Source organism: Colletotrichum jinshuiense, chromosome 3, assembly GCF_051148585.1.
Source record: "Colletotrichum jinshuiense chromosome 3, complete sequence".
Classification (NCBI taxonomy): Eukaryota; Fungi; Ascomycota; class Sordariomycetes; order Glomerellales; family Glomerellaceae; genus Colletotrichum; species Colletotrichum jinshuiense.
The window spans coordinates 6,009,587-6,029,537 of NC_139310.1; the positions used below are offsets into that span (position 1 = coordinate 6,009,587).

Here is a 19,951-nt window from a genome sequence, read left to right on the forward strand (position 1 = left end):
CCAAGTTCAGGATCAGATTTTGACTATCAAGTATTTGTTGATTACTACTATTAAAACTGTAGATTTATGCTGTATATCGAGATTTTTAAGTTATCTAAGTTTATTACATGCAGGATAAGCTAAGTAGCACAGGCCTAGGCCTAATGAATGGCCGACGGGTCGGTCGGCTAGCGACGAAGCGGAAGCGAGGCCAGGCACGCCAGGCCTATAGAAGAGAAAGTAGAAGGGGAAGGAAGGAACCATCTAAGTAACCCCGCCGAAGACGCATCGAATTAAATGGCGTTAATACCGCCATCAACATTATTGTATGACGCTGTCAGCGCTTGTTATTTATAGCGAGCTATGTCTGCTAATACTTTAGTGAGATGTAATTATTCGTCTCTCCCGCTAATAATCTACAAGCATGTAATGAGATGCATGTTTTCTTTATGACTAAGCATTTACGCCTGTATTAATAGTCTAGACTTTTAAGCCTCTTAAGACAGTATATAGTTAACAAATTAAAGATAAGATGTAGTAAGGTGTAGTTAGCGTAGAATAGAAGATAATAATAATCTTATTACTAAAGCTTTTACTTTATGCTACTTTAGGTGGCCCTACCGCACTTATAACAATAAATTCTATTAAATAACGTACATGATAAGCAAATGAAACAGACAAGCGAGTGAAACACCAAACCGCGATCATGACATATTAACGCGACTATACACTTTTCTTCTACAACAAACCATAGCGCGTCAAAGTAATGAGTGCAACATTCAGCTTGCCCTCCAGGCTATTCGAAATAACCAAAAACTAAGCGTACGGGCAGCAGCTAAGATCTACTCGGTCAGTCATGTCACACTGATCCGTCGACTAAAGGGAACACAATCACGACGCAACACTATGATAACCATTCTAGTATTAGGTATCTAAGCCATCTGTAGTCTTTTCTAGCTTGTGGTTAAATGTGTAGTCCCACTGCCTAATAGGACCCTTTGCCTATTACAGCGATTTCTTAATAAAGATGAACGCGATAGTTGTGGTCGAAGGAGCGGCACACACGCGCAGATAATCGCAGAGCCATGTTCAGCAATGCTTAAAAGAGATAGCGGCACTTCCTCGTAGTATGTGTCGACATTAGTTACGCCTGATGACAAACTAACAATTCTCCAAATTGATATTGCACAAGTGCTAAGACTAAGTCAGTTATCTTGTTTATTAGCTAACTATATGCAGTGTAGTAACTTACAAAATACCGACCCCAAAGCTGCAAAAGAGATTGAGTTTCTGTTTTGCTGTAAGATGTAATTAGGTAATAAGTGCTAAGGGGAATATAAAAATTACAATATCTGTAATAAAATGTATCGTAGCGCTGGTGTAGGCAAAGATGAAAAATGCTTTAGCATTAGGACCTGGTGCAAAATCAGGCCCAAAGAATTCCAATATAATAAGGCCACCAGATATTAATATCTCTACAACCAATAGGAAAATAACTACTAAAAATATATCGCAGTAAAGCTTAATATAAGCGAGGGCAAAAGCTCGCCGGTACTAAAGGAGAAAAGTTGCTTTAATGAAGGTAAAAGAAATGTGATAGAGAAGAGTTAAAGCAAATAGATACTAAAATTTAGATTAATAAAACTTTAATAATAAATATATATTAAAGGTTTCTTACGTGGCTATGAACTTTCAAGCTACTTAACGTTGCATTCCACATATAGACACTAAGGCTTCCATATATAACATCTAATAGAAGAATATTTGTTAGTATAAATATACGACTTATAGAATAAGAGATTCAGAGATTTACTTACTACATACTAATAATGTGCATTCGGAGATGACAAGAACCTTTACTAATTATTAGTCTTATATTACATAAAGAGACTTAGATGCTTACAGATGACCACATAAACATCCAATCATCTAACCCCCATGATGTTAGGATATAGGCCCTAATATACACTCGAAGTGCCATAAAGATCATGAGAATTCCAATAAATGCAGAGGAAATTCCAATGACGAGGGTTTATCTAGAATTAGTCGGCTGGGACTGCAAGTATTCAGGCCCTGAAGTTTCAGGTGGTGTCGTCATATTCCTTATGCTTCCTTAATCTTGAAGCCGTATTGTTGACTCAGTAGAAAATGACGGCGTGTTTAATAGAAGATGTGTTGATTGTGTCTAGGTATGCGCGTTCTTGTTTACAAGTTTCAAGGTGCGGATACTATTAATTATTTTTGTGAGATGTTGATGTGAATAAATTGTAAGGGAATGCTTGAAATAACGGAATGTGTCGAGCTGAGCTAAGGCTTTTATGTATATATAGTAAGGACTAAGAACAGGAAGCAAGAAGACTACGGTAGGAAGCAAAGAAGTTAAAACCAAGGAATTTAAATAACGATTAAGTTGAGGGCCACTGTATTATACTGATATTGAGTTTTAACTCTGCTTGTAAACTTTTGCGCACGCCGCAAGAAGTTAGACATGTGCGTTCCCGATCCGGATGCGGTTTAAATCGGTGGCCTGGGCTCGAGGGACTACCTAAGACCCCACTGTTTGCAGAAGCTGTTAGGCTACTTAATAGTTCCATTCAGGCGAAATGTAGATTTTTTGATTTGTTTGTTATGTTAGACGCGCTGAGATCTTGTGAAAGGGCTGATTGTGCGACTATTGTGGAAATGCAGCTTGTCATTAGGCGTGTGTATATTGATCTCTAAGGCTTTGATCTTTTCGCTGGCGACGTCACCTATTGCCAATCGCCAGGGTACGGCCACCAATTTGGCCACCACTGACTAGGACCCTTGTACCAGCAGCGGAGGTAATACAGCATTTAAAGAAACAACCCAATACAGCATACATGGTACCAATAACACGGTACTGGCACTATGTTCCAAACTTGTGCTAGAACCCAATGTAGAGATTATGTTAACGTATACAGTATCATGGAAACTGGCGTTGCGGCTTGAACTCTAACACAAAATTGGCGATGGGTCCAACCACAAAGGTCTACAGCGAGGTGGCCTCAACCACAAAGGTTCTGAACCTTGTGGTCATGTAGAATCTTCTGGGGATACTCGCGCTGAACTCTTCTACGAGCCGGACCTTCATGACTAAAAGCCACTTAATCTTGCAACTTAAATTATAAAGCACCATCTCAAGACTGTTTAATCAAGATAGGCCAACATATTCTCAATATCGAAGACCCGTATAGCTTCAGCTAGCCCGCCAGGCACGACCCGATTAAGGTTGTCGGCCGATCTCTTTCCAGACCAAGTCGTACAACCTCGTGGGGTGGGGGATGGTACATTTGTGTGGTGTTAGCAACAACCGGGCTGTTGATAGACGCAAGAGGCGTCTTCAGCTTGGAAGTTTTATACGTTAGAATCAAAATTATATCACAGCCCACATTGGCCAAACCTAGGCTCTACTGTGTACCTGGGGTAGTGCATTCAAAGAAGATCACTTCGTCTACAGACATCTGGTGCCTCGGTCGCACCATCTATAAGATTGCAACGGTCCTCATTGGCAGGACTATAGAGGAGCTCAGCGCGCAGCACCGAATATTAGAACCACATTGAAAGTGTCTGTGATTAGGGTGCAACACTTTTCCAAGGACCTAGTTTGGAATAGGTTCTAAAATTGCTAGAAACAGACGGCCAGCCAAGGCCAATTGCCGAGATGCTCTACACTGGGAGTATTCGCAATTATTCACAGGGAGTACGTTTTTTTGGTCCTTGATGTACAGGTTGCATTTCCCCACGAGATGGAAGCACTGAGCCATCAAATGCTCCAAGTTGACCTGGCAGCAGATCTTCCTATTGTCTCCTGGTCTGATGAACATGTAAGTAAAGACCCTGTTTTAGTTAAAAAGCTCCATGAACCCCCCACAAATCGAGTTTGGCATATTCTTAACCCCAAATGAATGAACTTTCATAGAGGCTGTATTTTCAGCGTTTGTGACTTTTCCTTCGCTTTTCTTGTTATCATCTAACGAAACGACAATACCAATATATACATGAACGCCAGTAATGGAAAGTAGCATTCGCATAGCAATTCACGAAAGACATCCTTCATTATGGCTCGACGTTAAAGAAGCAGTACTTATCGACTGAGGAAAGAATCACAGTCCCATTGCTGCTACAACAACTAATCATAACGTCGGCGGCCAAATGCAGGTAAATCCTTTCAAAGTACCTTACGCAAAGACTCTAACAAGTCAAATCATTCATATCAGAGTATATTTTCTCCACAAGACAACGAAATTCAAGAAAGAGCCTAGGAGGCACTAGGCAACTGGATAAATAGCCTCCTATGCGCGACCAAGTCCATTTCGCTGCCATCGAGTGGACTGACAGTCACATCTTGGGGAGAATATCGAATACTGCTCTGTTACCAGGTAGTGGATGGCAGTCTTGTCTTTATGCAGGAAAAAACCTAAACGTGGGGGTGGCATCATCACAGGAGTACTGATCTAATATAACCTTCCACCCATAGTGGCCACTGATATGGTGCTGTCAAATTTCAGAATACGGGATGACTACTGGTTCCGACTCTACTGCTAAGGACAAGATGAAATGGTTTATGAGTTGTGCCTGGATAACCCTGAGACTTCCGATTCAGGCCATGCGGGTGACCACCCATCGGATAATGCTCATCTGCAATTTGGCTGCCGCATTAGTGGTTTCGAGGAAATATTTCCCGCTCGGTGGAAGTATGTCGTCCACTGTGTTCGTGAAACAACAGTGGACATAGATACGAATTTACATTCAAGGGGACGATAATAGCCTACTGATTCAAGCGTAGTATAGCGACGAGTGGGTAAAGTCCCGATGGGTTCATAGTGAGAGGGCAATGCGAAAGTTTGTAGTAGGAGTGCGGGGCTCCGATATAAACTTGCATTTTCTACGGGATGCGGCTTTTCTCCATCCTGGCCTGCCTTGCATAACCCCCCTGTTTCTCACCCTAATCCTAGCGCTAACCCAACAGTGCAGGGGACTGGTACTACCTACTACTCCAGTCGATCCGTTCCTTGTTGTGTTGTATTTTAACTTAGCGTCGGTCATATTCAGACCTGCCTCCCGGAGTACTTGCCTAACTTCGTCGCACGTTGCGTCGATGCGACTTCTTGTCGGAGGAGATCAAGATAGCCGATTTAAGCAAAACAAAATGCCTCGCCGATTGGGGGTTGCTATTGTCGCCAACCCTAAAAGCACCAATGTGTACCATCTTGATCTCGCCACGGGCTTAGAGACACCCATGGTATGGCGATGTATTATTTAAGACCCAGGCAGCTACTGACAAGTAATTACATCGCACTGTCTCGAATGATTACCTCGTGATCATCGTCGGTACACCTACTCTAGTGTTAAGGAGCTTTCGACGTGATTAATAGCAAGCTGGCGTATGAGACAGTCGATACGGTGATCAAAGGGACCGAAGTATTTGTTCACCGAGGCTAAAGATACGTATAACTAGACCAAAAGCTTTCATGAGAAGACCAAAGTGATATTTCTGGGATAGAAAAACGACACGAATAAATAAGTGTGTCTCCTTGGATTCATTGTTTGCACCAAGACACAGGAATTCGAAGTCGACGTTATGGCATATAGAAGGTCGTAGAGGAAGTCTGGCTGTAAAATAGTCACAGATTGGATGTTGGAATACTTCGACGTTAATATCTTCACGGGCCCGGTTTCGCCTTATTACCAGAACTTGCCAGAAGGCTACCAAATCCAGTCATATTACTACGAGACATGTGATAAAGAGTATTAACCTAACAAATGAACAACTAAGAATGCACGTCGACAGCCAAGAATTGCGTCACCATCTCCTGCCGCATTTGTACTGGTGGGGGGCCAGCTGTCTATAATAATACCAAGTACCCCCAAGAAGTTGCATTGCCGTAGGCTTCGTCTTTTTTTTCTTCCCCTGCCACAAAAATCCCATCAAAACATTTAGCCCAAAGAAATTCCATGTATCTTTTCCGCGTTTTTGGCATCATTGTCATCACCTCTGCTGGTCTTATTTTCGCTTACTCTACAGCGCGATCACAATCAGCCATGGCGGATCGCAAGGTGTGATTTAAGAATGATCAATGAAAACATTGAAGAGAAAATTAATACTTTATTGTGTAGACCGTCACGTATACATTCAATGGCTTAGAAGATTGGGAGAAGCATAATCAGACAGTCACAAAGTAAACCTTAACTTCTGCACTCTTCAACCGCTGGTCTTATCTGACGTGTGGCACCACAGGATCATTAAGGAAGATACTGGAGCAGAGCACTGGCGGGCCAACCGAGCCCTACCGCCCGTTTCTCATCCACCGTAAGTAAAATATCATGATTGGACTAAACATAAAGCTGACCTGTTTGTTTGCAGACCTCTCAGCTTTGGCGCGATTGACAAGCTCAAGGATTTGCAAGGAGTCGTCGTTGAAGACGTTGTGGAGGAGACAGAATTGAAGTGAGTGAGGCATGCAAATTGCCAAGTGGTAGATTAAGGTCAACAACTACCTTGTTAAGTGGATTTGAGTCATGAACACACTATGAGAAACAATTTTAAGGAAATCGAAGACTGGTCACGGATCAGGTTGACTCTGTCTTGATACCTATGCAAGCATATTACATCAAATGAAATTAAGGTGCTTCTGCGCAAATTCAAAAACAAGCGAGCAATCATGACTTACGGACACGTTGACCTGGAATAGAGTTTAGAAACCACAATGAAGCCTATTACTAAAATCATCAACTCAAATCTTTCCGTTTATTCTATGGAATGTGAGTCGCAACAAGTTTGCATATCGATATCAAGTACATACAAGGTTATCTCGGTCCAGAGTGGAATTTCACTATTCAGCAAACAGTTCATTGTTTGGAGCTTCACTTTTGCGATACATAACGTCACCACATAACCATTGAATCATGCAAGCCTCCTGCATGCTCGACCAAGTTTGCCTTGCCCATCAGGGTTCTAGCTACTACACGTCAGCTTGCTGAGGTCTTTTGCAAGCCGATCGCTACTTTAGGAAGGTCGAGAATACAATGTGACGCTGAGTGGGTATCACGGGTCGTGGGGTGAGAAATGCTTAGCTAGGGTGGATAAGCTTTGAGGAAGAGACAGCGGCATGCAAGGTAACCCATTAATAGAAGGTCTGGACCTTTTCCCCGACCTTTTTCGTTGCTGCTGCCGAATTAGAACTAGAGACCCGGAGGTCGCCATTTGTTGGGTCTCAGTCTATGATGAGGAGAGGGAGGCTAGACATGCGGTCTCAGAAAGGAAGCTGTGGACTTTTAATACCTCGTGGCGCGAGATTGGACTGGACTTGTAGTGCGCCACTAAAAGAAATGACTGGACGGCAGCACAACGCACTCATGATTGATCTTTACCTTCCCTAAGCTTGTATCTGGTTATGAATTCATAATGACAGTACAATACACGAGTCGTTCTCATCAAGATGGCGTTAATTCTCTGGAAAAAATCCTGATTTGCAGATTGCCGATGTCTTGTCTCTGCCGGGCGGCTATTCATCTTGGTGATTTTCAAGAATGAAACCTCAGATCTGGATATCCGTCGAACGCTCGACCGAACCCGCGCCAAGAATCAGCAAGTTGCCTCATTGGGTACCTCCAGCGCCCTTTGCCAAAATACCACTTGCCAATTCCTCTAGATGGCGCCCGAGAGCTTATCTGTAGCCAAGAAAGCCAAGACCACCAGAACAGCAGGTGAGGACATCACCAGAGGACATCACCAGAGCACCGTGTCTTTGATGAACATCAATCGACCAGAGCCGCCTTTTGCGTGGCCGTGATGAACTACAAAAAGGGACCGAGATCTGCGCGACTTTGTTTTCAATCCTTACCTCCTCACCTCTCACCTCCTCAAGCATCTCTCAAGCCTCTCCTCAGTCTACCTCCTCCCGGGTCTTGGCCTCTCCAGCAACATCATGCAATTCACCCTCGCCCTCGCCGGTCTGGTCTCTCTGGCCATGGCCGCCCCTGCTCCCGCCCCCATGCCTCAGGACGAGGTTCAGATTGTCGGCGGAACCCTCGCTGTTGCCGGTGACTTCCCCTTCATTGTCTCCCTGCAGCGATCCGGCAGCCACTTCTGCGGAGGCAGCCTGCTCAACGCCAACACCGTTATCACTGCTGCCCACTGCTCCGTCGGCCAGAGTGCCGGCTCCGTCTCCGTCCGCGCCGGATCCCTGGTATGTTCTGATTAACACAGTCTCGGGGATGAGTGTACACTAACATCCCAACAGAAGAGGAACTCTGGTGGCGTTCTCGTCGGTGTCTCCCGCATCATTGTAAATCCCAGCTACACCTCTAGCACTTACAACAACGATGTTGCCATCTGGAAGCTGTCCACCTCCATTCCCACCAGCAGCACCGTTTCCTACGTCACCCTCCCTGCTGCCAACTCCGACCCCGTTGGCGGCTCTAATGCTCAGGTTGCTGGCTGGTAAGTTCTTCCTCATCTGAAACATCAGATCAGACGCTGATAGTGAACAGGGGTGTTACCTCCCAGAGCTCCTCCACCATCCCCGTCGACCTCCGCAAGGTCACCGTTCCCATCGTCTCTCGCACCACCTGCCGCAGCCAGTACGGCACCTCTGCCATCACCACTAACATGGTCTGCGCTGGTGTCACTACCGGAGGCCGCGACTCTTGCCAGGGTGACTCTGGTGGCCCTCTTGTCGATGCTTCCAAGACCCTCATCGGCATTGTCTCTTGGGGTGATGGCTGCGCTCAGGCCAACGCTGCCGGTGTCTACGCCCGTGTCAGCACCCTGCTGTCATTCATTCAGGCCAACCTTTAAATTCCCAATACACTGGATTCTGAAAGACATTGACAGGGGCACTGAGAAACTATCTGGGAGGAGGGTTGTTTAACTGTGTGATGAAGAGGAGTAGAGGCCTTGAGGTGTGAAGAATAGGGACGTATATTTGAAGGACAGTATTTATAGTATATTGTTATAGATATATAGTAAATGTTATAGATGCTTACTACTGGGAACTTATTACTGAGAAGTACTGTTTGTAATGCCTGGCCGCCATTTTGGGCGGTCTCCTGGCAGACCACCCCCGGGCGGCTGGGCGGCAGGTCAACTGTACCCCGGCCCTGTGCCACGTCCTTTCCGTCCGTGGCGGCTCCGCCTACATCTAGGCCCGACGCCAGGTCGAGCGTCGGAAGTTAAATATCCCTTTAATATTAGAAGCAGATTATGTCAAATGACTTCAGATAGATAGAAAGGAATGAAAATGTATCGAGGCTACGACAACAAGCTCTACTTGTTTCATCCTCATTTCAACTATACTCGCATGGCTAGATCTAAGCTTGTGTTGGCCTACCTTCCTTCGAACTATATCGCCTCTTAGGGTTAGATTAGGGTTTAATTAACTATCTAGAGCTTATTCGCTAGGCTAATTTAATCCTCCTTATATAGGTTTATAGTGTAGTAATATATTTTAACAAGATGTAGGTGTTTACAATTTAGGTAAAAGGGGTAGTAGTAAGGTTAGGTTGGTAGGTATAGTAGGTTGGTTAGTTACTTATAACCCTATAGGGTCTAATTTCACTAATAGAGGCTGCTGATGCTGTTCTTGCTTTTAGGAGAGCCCTACTAATAGAGTAGTCCATCTAAGAGGCAGCTATCAGCCCTACCAGCTTCTATATAGCCTTATAGGCAACTGCTGTATCCTTCTCTATCAGCCCTCTAGCTGAAAAGATAAGTAGCGTAAAGAAATCCCTTAGGACCCTGTATTTACGCCGCTTCTCTTATACTGCTTCCAATAGGGTTGAAAAAGGGTCTTCCTTAGCTGAATCCTTATTAACAGCTACTATCTATATGTTATAGAATCTCTTCCTACCGTCTATATTATAAGCGAAGTCAGCCTAGGCGTTATTTACTGACAATTAGGACCTAATTGCGTACGGTTTTAGCGGGGGGCGCTTAGACTAGGCGGTGATTTTTAGGACAGGATTATCTAGGATAGGGCTGCAGCGGTGATTAGTCGGTTCTTACCTTACCCTAAAAAAAAAGTAACCCTAGGGTTCCAACCCCTAGGGTTTCTCCCTAACAACTATAAAAAACAAAAGAGGGAGGGTTACTTTAGGGTTTAGGGTTAGACACTACTACTACTACTACTACTACTACTACCAACCAACCGACAAACAGATAGACTAAGAGTAATAAACTAACTAACTACAACTAACAGATTAACATCTAATTAACTGAGTTGTTATATAAATAAAACAAATAAAAGGATAAAAGAAAGAAAAGCAACTAACTAACTAACTAGACTATATAGCAAAGTAAATACTACTAAGGAAGGCCTTTACTCCCTACTAGCCGCCTCTAGACTAATAACTAAGCAAACGACATCTGCTATAGCTGGCTGCTACTAATACTACTAGAGCTGGCTGTACTTACTACTACTATAGGCTAGTATACAACTGACTATAAAGGGACCTACTAGTATAGTAGACTAGCTGCTGCTAACCTAAAGAGTAGGCAATATAAATAGTAGAAGAAAAGTAGAAAAGCTTAATTTAACGTTATATAGTACAGCTAAGCGAAACTATAGCCCCTTCCTATTTATTCTTATTTATACTACTATACTATACGTATAGAATATATCTATATAGAAGTTAGGGTTAGATTAGGGTTTAATTAACTATCTAGAGCTTATTCGCTAGGCTAATCCTTATATAGGTTTATTAATACAGGTAGAAAGGGTTAGGACTTAGAGATTTCTTAAATTTCTTAAGTCGCTATTAGCAACACACACCAGACAGCCTAATAACAGCTAATTACTTAATAGCTAAGTGCTTTATAGCTAAGTGCTTAATAGCTAAGTGCTTAATAGCTAAGTGCTTAATAGCTAAGTGCTTAATAGCTAAGTGCTTAATAGCTAAGTACTTAATAGGTAATAGTTGAATTCTTTTAGTTGCTATTAGCGACTTAAACCAGGCAGCCTAGTAATAGCTAAGTGCTCCTAATAGCTAATAGCTGGATTCTTTTAGTTACTATTAGCAACTTAAACTAGGCAGCCTAGTAATAGCTAAGTGCTCCTAATAGCTATATACTTAAAATAGCTACTAAATACTTTAAACTCTATCTATCTATTTCTATAATATCTCCTTCCTTAAGGCTTTCTATAAAGTCTATTAAAGGTAATCTTATAATATCCTCCTTTGTTTTACCTTACTGGATCATCTTTAAGGCCTTTGTAAGTTTAAGATTCTGCCTAATAAGTATCTTCTCTATAATACTTACTCTTACTGCTTTATATACCTCCTGTAAGTATAGTATTCTTTTTATAAGCAAACTACATACCGCCTCTATCTTCCTTCTCTTTAAAGATCTATATATAGTACTCTTTTTCCCCCCTTTTAACTGCTTATACTACGCCTTAATATTTTTTAGTAGAAACACTAATACACCTAAACTAAAGGTATTAACTAAAACGCTAAGTGCTGTAAAACGGTAGATTATATCTGTAAATCGCTAGCCCTTACCTAAACCTAGCTCTTTAGTAAAGTAGCTAGTAAGACAACTATCTAGACCTTTTCCCTAGCTTGTTGTAAAACTATATATCTTTAGGAACTGCTTTAAAGATACAGACTCCAGCCTACTATAATAACATTAATCCTTTAATTTATTCTACTTCTTCTAAAGCTTATACTGTTGTATATATATATACATTTAAGTACAAGCCGTCTTAGCTCTAAACGACTTATTTATAATATTTTCTTATACTTTAATAAATAAAGCTAGGCCTAAGTTACTTAAATTAGAATTAGTTAGCTTCTATATAAGACTATCTACCTTTTGTAATATATCTTAAGTAGATAAAGTGAATATATTAGTATACTTAACTAATATATAATACAACTAATTTATTATACTGTTACTAAATATATAATAGAATATAAGCTCTCCTATATAATAGTAATCCTCCTCTTGTAAGTTTATATTATACCTACTGTTAAGCTCCTTTAGTAACGTCTAAAAGACATCCCAAGACTACAGTATAGTCTCTACTATATTCTTATTTTAAATTTGTATTTAGAGGCTTTTAAGTGTCTTTAGGATACAAGCAGCTATTAGTCTTGTAAAGGTTGTTACAGCTAAGGGATCCTATTTAGGTAGACTAGTATTAAGCGGATTTATAGCTATATTAACGGTAGAAGTATAAGAGTTATCGTCTCTTATATATATATTATTAACTTAATGCTATTTAACGATTTTTATATAAGAACTACTACTAGATTCTATATTATGTAGATATTAGAAGCTACTCCTTAATAAAGCCTTTAGGTTCTTTTAATAGTATCCTTAAATAATCTATTAGATTTAACCTTCTTTTCGCCTTATTAGTAAAGTAATATATACATCTATATAAATACTTATAGATAACATCCTAATTACACTTTAAGTCCTCTAATAGTACTACCAACTTAGCGATATATACTATATATTTATTTATCTTATTGTAACGTTCTAGGTCTTATTTAAAAGCAGCAACTAAGGTATAGAAACGCTTGCTATCTTGAGTAATTCTCTAAACAGGAGCATCTTTTATTATATATTTCTATTGCTTTATTGCCAGGCCTGGTAGCCTTTTTAATAGTATATACTTCTATAGCTTTAGGCCTTATAAGAGAAAGGTACTACTACTAGAGGGAGGAGGATCCCTCTTAAATGTAATATTATTAAAATAAATAGATTTCCTTTTAGAAACTATCTTTAAAAAACTTAAGGTGTTAAAACTAAGGGATGTCTACTAGTAAAGAAAGTAGTAAACTATATTACTAGATGTAAACTAGCTTAAATGCATCTAGAGCTAAGGTAATTATTAGCCCTACTATTACTCCGCCTTTATATTAAGATATTTAGATATATAAATATCTATAATATTATAAAGAAACCTAATTATCCTTATTCTTACTAAAAATACTATAAATAATCTTAGGGTTATCTTAAGTAAAACATCTATATAGCAAGCTTATCTCTAGTTTTAGTTTAAGAAGAAACTAATAGATATATATAAATATAAGCTATTTAAGATTTATAAAAAGGAGCTTATAATATAGTAATACTTAGATTATATAAATCTTAAATAGTAACTCCTTATAGCGTAGCCTAAGTAGAGCCCTTACTTAAAGAAAGTTAGGATTAGAAAAGCTGTAGATAAAGGTTAATAGTAGGAGATAAAGGATGTAGTTAAAACTAACTAACCTAAAAACTCTAAAGTGTCTTAGTTTATTAGTTGGTAATAGCAACTAAAACATCCTTTAGATTCTTTATATCCTTAAAGCTAATAAATTATATTAAGAAGAGGAATATTAATAAACACTAGTATAATATAGTTAAAACCAACCAACCTAAAAACTCTAAAGTATCTTAGTTTATTAGTCGGTAATAGCAACTAAAACATCCCTTAGATTCTTTATATCCTTAGAGCTGATAACTTATATTAAGAAGAGGAATTTTAATAAACACTAGTATAATATTAGGACTAGGTTTAGTATTTAAGGGTTAGAAGAGGATTAAAAGGGGGAGAAGATTACTATTTAATACTTAGTCCCTAGGTTTAAAAGTAGTTAATAGGAAGTTAAGATGTATTCGTTTTAGCAAGCAGTTACTATATTAAATTATTTACTAATATATACCCTTAGAGATTTACTAGACAGCTAAGCTAAGCCTATAATAATTATAGCGTCCAGCTTAGTATTACCTATAACACTAAATAGGAACGATTTCTAGTCTAGCCTTCTTAATATAGGATTAAGGTTTAAACTAATCTCTAGTGCTATAGATAGCCAGCTAACTCCCCAGGATAGCCTAATTAGCAGCAGGCAGTACTACTAGTATAACATTAACCTCCTCTAGGATTCTGCCAGCCTTACGTTAGAACTAAATAACAACCTCCGTTAAGACAGGCTCTACTACTTCTAGAGCTATACTATTAGAAAGGAGGTTTTAGACGCTGTTAGGAATAAGCCCTACGCCTCTAACTCCCTTCTGTATGGCGGATACCCTAACAGCATACTAATAAGGATGCTTTCTAAGGGTTCTAAAGTTATTACAAACTGCAAACAGTTTAATATACTCCTCTAAAAGTCTTACTAGTTCCTAACGCAGGGAGCCTTAAGGGTAAGGTTTAACTACTCCTTGTAGCGTATAGAATAGCGCTACACCACCAGCCTAGCAAACTAAATTGCAACTAAGGATACTGCTGTTACAACCCGTTGGAAATAAATATAACCGACTAGAGTACACCCCACTAGGGAACTAGCAGCTAAGCAGGATATAAGCACGAAGAGTAAGTAGGCCTTACTTAGATATAAAAGAACTATAGTATAAGTTACGTAAAGATAAGATAAGGATAATAATTAGTTAAGTAGAGAATCTATAAGTAATTATAGCTTGGTATATATAAGCGCTTATAAGGTGGATCTATAAGTAATTACAGAATACCTATAGTAACGATTACTAGATTACGCTAAAGGGTAATTAGGACTTGTATATAGGATGAACTTAGGAAGGCTTAAGATTAGACTTCTATAGCTCTTTAGTAATCAACTTGTAATTTATTCTTATATAACTCTTAATATCCCTTATTAGTAATATTACTAGTACTTCAACCTTATTAACTATATAATTAATTACTATACCTTCTAAAGCCTAGATCTAGCTTAAGACTTATAGTACGTACAACTACTGTTCTTAGTATCAACCTTAACGCCTGTTAATATAAACCCTACTATTAGATATCTAACTGTAACACTTTAATTACTTCTGTTTAGTAAGTTAACCTTAATACTAACAAACAGTAAAATACAACAAACATGTCTTCTTACACCTTAACTAAGTTACTTACCTCCAGCTCTTCTAACGCATCAGTTAGACTTAAGAGCCTAGCTAAAGAACTTACTAAAGACTAAACTATAGAAGACTACCTCTTACTAGAACTTAAACTAGATACTAATAGAGAAGTAACTATCACTAGTAAAGTCTATAAGTAAATCCGTACTAAGCTGGGATGTAACGATAATAATCTAGCTGCCACCTAGAATCTTATTAACAAACTTATATAACGTATAGAGTTACTTAAGGCTAAGGCCGATTAAGCTGAAGTACTCTAGTAGGAGGTTTAAACCTTTAGGGCTGCAGCTAATATTATTACCACCCCTACAGATAGACGTAAGAAACTTAAGCTGAACTTACTTATTACCTATAACAGGACTATAGGGACCCTAAAGGGATTCCTAATTTAGGTTAAAAACTACTAAAGCTTCTATAAAGGGAACTTTCGTAATAGAACTAAGCATATAATCTATACTACTACCTTCCTTAGAGGATAAGCCCTATAGTGGTTTAAACCTTTCTAGAAAGAATTCCTTAATATAAAACAACTAGAATACTATTCTAGTAAGACCTAAAGCATGTTTAAAAGCTTTTAAGGCTTTAAAGACGCCTTAAGGTCTTTATTCTAGGACCTAGATAAAAAACGACAAGCTGAATGAGACCTTGCTAGCCTTAAACAAACTAAATTAGCTACACACTATGCTGCTGAATTCTAACGACTTAGCGCTAGATTCAACTTAACAGACGAATCTAAAATCTTTATATTCTACTAGAACCTTAAAGACGACGTTAAAGACAAAATTATTAAACTTAATAGACCTAATAACTTTCTAGAATACGTTAAACTTGCTATTAAGATTAACAACCAGCTGTATAAACGCTATAAGGAATAAGGGGAAAACAGGAGGCCCCCTGCTAATTTATCTAAAAAATACATACTATTTAACTATAAGAATAATAACTAAAACAAAAGGGGAGGATTTTAGAACCCCAACCGACTATAATAAAGTACTACTTATAGATACTATAGCAGACTAATAGACCTAAGTATAAGTATTTATAATAATAAACAACCCCTTAGAGATATAAAGAACACTAAGTGCTATAATTACAACTAGATGGGGTATATAGCGTAAGAATATAGACAACCTAAGCAACTAGCCTTTCAACTTATACCTAAAAAAACTAAGTATACTAACGTTACTACTAGAGGACTAAACGTTACTACTACAGACGTTACTAAACCCGCCTATAAAGCAGTAGTTACTTAAAAAGAAACTCTCTATAAACGACTCTCCTAAACAGCCTGCTTTAGTAACGACTATACTATCTATTAAGATAGTAAGGAATAATCAGGCTGGTACCTAAAACCGACAAGCAAGATCCTAGCTATTAGGAGTTACTCCTTTAAACGAAAACTAGATGAAAATTAAGAACTTATCTAACAACTTAAAGAAGAAAACTAAAAACTTATTATAAAGCTTGTTATTATAAAAGAATAAGCTGTTATACAGCTAGATAAGCTATATATAATAGACACCCTAAAAGCTATTAAAAGCCGACTATAAGCTAGAATCTTAGCCTAGGGAAGCCCCCTAAAATAGTTATAACTTACAAACAACCTCTAGAAGGCTGTATAAGAAGAAGCTATTAAATCCTAGAACTTCCTATAGAAACCTAATAAGGAAGAAGAAGCTTAAATTAAAGGAATTATAGTAATAGCTATTTTTAATAAGCAACTTACACTAAGCTTAAACACCCTCACCCTAGAGGAAGTAAGCAACTTACGCCTGTAGACTTAGAAGAACACTATTCTTGATAAAGAACAACTAACTAAGACCCTTGTAATAGGCTCTAGATTTACTAGAAAAGCTATAAAGCAACTAGACGAAATGCTTTAAGACTAACGACATGCAGGTATATACTTAGAAACCCTGTAACTTAAACTATAATGAGAAATTATTAAATATACTAATAACTACTAATATAAACCCCTTAGTAACAAACACTTAGAAATAGAAGATAAGGAAGAAGATAAGTACGATATACCTGTTAAGATTACTAAAAAGGATATTAACCTTTATAACGATAAGTAAGAAGTCTAATTCTATAGGATTCTGCTAATAGGCTAGAGAGTATTTCCTAGTAGACACCTTACTGAAGGTAACTATAAACGCCTGTAGCTAGAATACTAGTATTACTATACTATATTCTAGATAGAATGTATATAGGATGAATGCCCCTTCTACCTACTAGAGAAACATAATTATTAATTCTTTTTCTATTAATTTAAAGTCTATTTTAGGAAAGAAATCTACTTAAACTAATAGCTACCTAAATAGGTACTTATAAGAATAAAAGGAGGACTTACAACCTTTACCCCTTTACCTAAATACTTTATATGCTGTATTAATAGCGGTAACCTGTATTAGGAAAACTGTAAAAAGGACTAGTGTAAGGTCTACTATATTCTTAAGGCAGCCGCCTGGAGATATATAGAAGAAGTAAAAGAAGGCTAACCTAGCCCTCTACAACTTAAAGTATAAGCTATAATAGACGCTAAAAGATTAGTAAAAAACTTAGGATGTCGCCTGTAAAGAGACTACAGCTGACTATAACAACTAAGTCCCTATATACTACTACAGGTAGAAACAATAAATACCTAAAGATTAAAATCCTTATTAATAGATAAAAGGTGGCTGTAGTAATTAATAGTAGTATATAAGGAAACTTTATATTACTAGAAATAGTAAACCGATTAAACATACTATAGAACAAGAAGTAATATACGTATATACTACGTAATATTAAAGGAGTAATAGTTAAGTATAGTAGAGGTACTATTAATTTAAAGATAACGTAACTCCCTTTAGTTACTTATAGCTAATATAAACAACTTAGCTTTAATATTATAACAATAGGAGATATAAACGTCATCCTAGGGATGCTATAGTTATAAAAACACAACCTACAGATAGATTAGAGAACAGGCTAACTCTAATAGGAAGACTTAGTTACTAAGTAGTACTATAAAAGTTAGTCTTTAAACAAGCCTTTAGCAACTTCTAGATAAAGATATATTATATATATTAGAAGGGTAGAAGACCTAGTTAGGATGTTAGTAGCAGTAGAAATTAAAACAACAACTAATCTACTTTTAGCTATCCTAAAAGAGTACTATAAGTACTATAAACTGTTTGCTAGAGAACTAGAAACAGGATTACTAAAATATAGTTCCTATAACTATAAGATACCCCTTAAAGAAGGAATACACCTAAAGTTTTATAAAATATATAGACTTAACGAAACCAAGCGAGAGGTACTTAATAAGTACCTTAAAGAGAACCTAAAGAAGGGCTATATTAAACCCTTAATATTACTAGTAGGATACCCTATCCTGTTTGTACCTAAAAAGAATAGGAAATTACAACTTTATATCGACTACTAACAACTTAATAAAATTACTATAAAAAACTACTACCTATTACCCCTAATTTTAGAACTTAGAGACTAGCTGTATAACGCTAAATAGTTTACAGCCTTTAACTTAAAAGGAGCCTACAACCTTATTAGGATTAAAGAAGGTAAAGAATAGAAAACAGCATTCTACATAAGGAAAGGATATTTTAAATACCTTATAATACCCTTTAGACTTATAAATACACCCGCCTCCTTTTAAACTATAATTAACTACGTTCTAAGAGAATTTCTAGACATCTTTATAGTCGTCTACCTAGATGATATCCTTATCTTCTCGCCTACCTTAAAACTCTATAAGGAATACGTATATAAGGTATTATAGAAGCTATAAGATGCTAAACTCCTAATAGAACTTAAAAAGATAGAATTCTACAGTAAGAAAGTTAACTTCTTAGGATTTATTATCACCCTAAGCGAAATCCGTATAGAAGAAGGAAAAGTTGCTGCAGTTAAGGACTAGCTGCAACTAAAAACAGTTAAGGATATCTAAGTATTCTTTAGATTTATTAACTTTTACTAATAATTCCTTAAGGGATATTCCAGTAAGATCAGCCTACTTATTAAACTTACTAGAAAAGACACCCCTTTTAAATAGATAGAAGAATAAGAAGTAGTATTTTAAGAAATTAAGCAATAGGTGTTAATAGAACTAGTTCTAGTTATTCTAGACCCTACTAAACCTTTTAAACTTAAAACTAACGCCTTAGACTATACTATTAGTAGATAACTTAAGTAGTATAATAAAAAAGGAAGACTATATCCCTACGCCTTCTTCTCTAGAAAACTTAGTAGACCTAAGCTAAATTACTAAATCTATAATAAAGAACTTATAGTAATTATTAAAGTATTTAAGGAATAGAAACTATAATTATCTAAAATAAAACATAAAGTTAAGGTTTATATAGACTATAAGAACCTAGCTTACTTTACTATATTAAAAGTCCTTAACAAACGATAGATTAGATAGTTAGAATTCTTATCTAAATTCAACTTTAGGATTATCTATATTAAAGGAATAGAAAACAGGCAAGCAGACGCCTTAAGCTGAAGACTAGACTATAAAGCACTAGTACCTAAAGAAACATTAGTAATCCTTAAACAAGACTAATAAGGAGACCTTATACTAGTATAGAAGCTTCTAATAATTAGTACTTGTATTAATACCAGCTTAACTAGTAGAATAACAAGTAAAGTAATTATAAAGATTTATAGTATACTAGTATATAGTTACTAAGGAGTTACTAAGATATTTAAACGCATTTAGTAATATTATAATAAACACGTTACTAGAGTAGAAGTAGCAGCAGCTATTAAAGACTACAAACTCTATAAGAAGAGTAAAAACAGCCCTTATAGACCCTATAGAGAACTACAACTATTACTAGTGCTACCTAAAGCATAGTACTTAATTTCGCTAGACTTTATCGTTAAACTACCTAAGTTATAAGAACCACTTAGTAAAGTATAGTACGACAGTATACTTAGGGTTAGGTTAGGGTTAGGGTTAGGGTTAGGGTTAGGGTTAGGGTTAGGGTTAGGGTTAGGGTTAGGGTTAGGGTTAGGGTTAGGGTTAGGGTTAGGGTTAGGGTTAGGGTTAGGGTTAGGGTTAGGGTT

The 19,951-nt window shown here is 37.5% G+C and overlaps 2 protein-coding genes across 2 annotated transcripts; both read left to right on the forward strand.

The window, feature by feature from the left end:
• Positions 1-6,042: 6,042 nt before the first annotated feature.
• EsH8_III_001572 (uncharacterized protein) lies at positions 6,043-6,452 on the forward strand (the record flags this gene model as incomplete). The annotated part of the gene is made up of 4 exons (XM_083263297.1): positions 6,043-6,057; positions 6,118-6,179; positions 6,239-6,310; positions 6,365-6,452. The coding sequence occupies 4 exons, from the start codon at positions 6,043-6,045 to the stop codon at positions 6,450-6,452; spliced, it is 237 nt and encodes a 78-aa protein (XP_083123784.1).
• Positions 6,453-7,928: 1,476 nt separating this feature from the next.
• On the forward strand, positions 7,929-8,800 carry EsH8_III_001573 (trypsin; the record flags this gene model as incomplete). Its single annotated transcript, XM_083263298.1, has 3 exons — positions 7,929-8,189; positions 8,244-8,443; positions 8,494-8,800. 3 exons carry the CDS (start codon positions 7,929-7,931, stop codon positions 8,798-8,800), a joined length of 768 nt encoding a protein of 255 aa, XP_083123785.1.
• Positions 8,801-19,951: the final 11,151 nt, after the last annotated feature.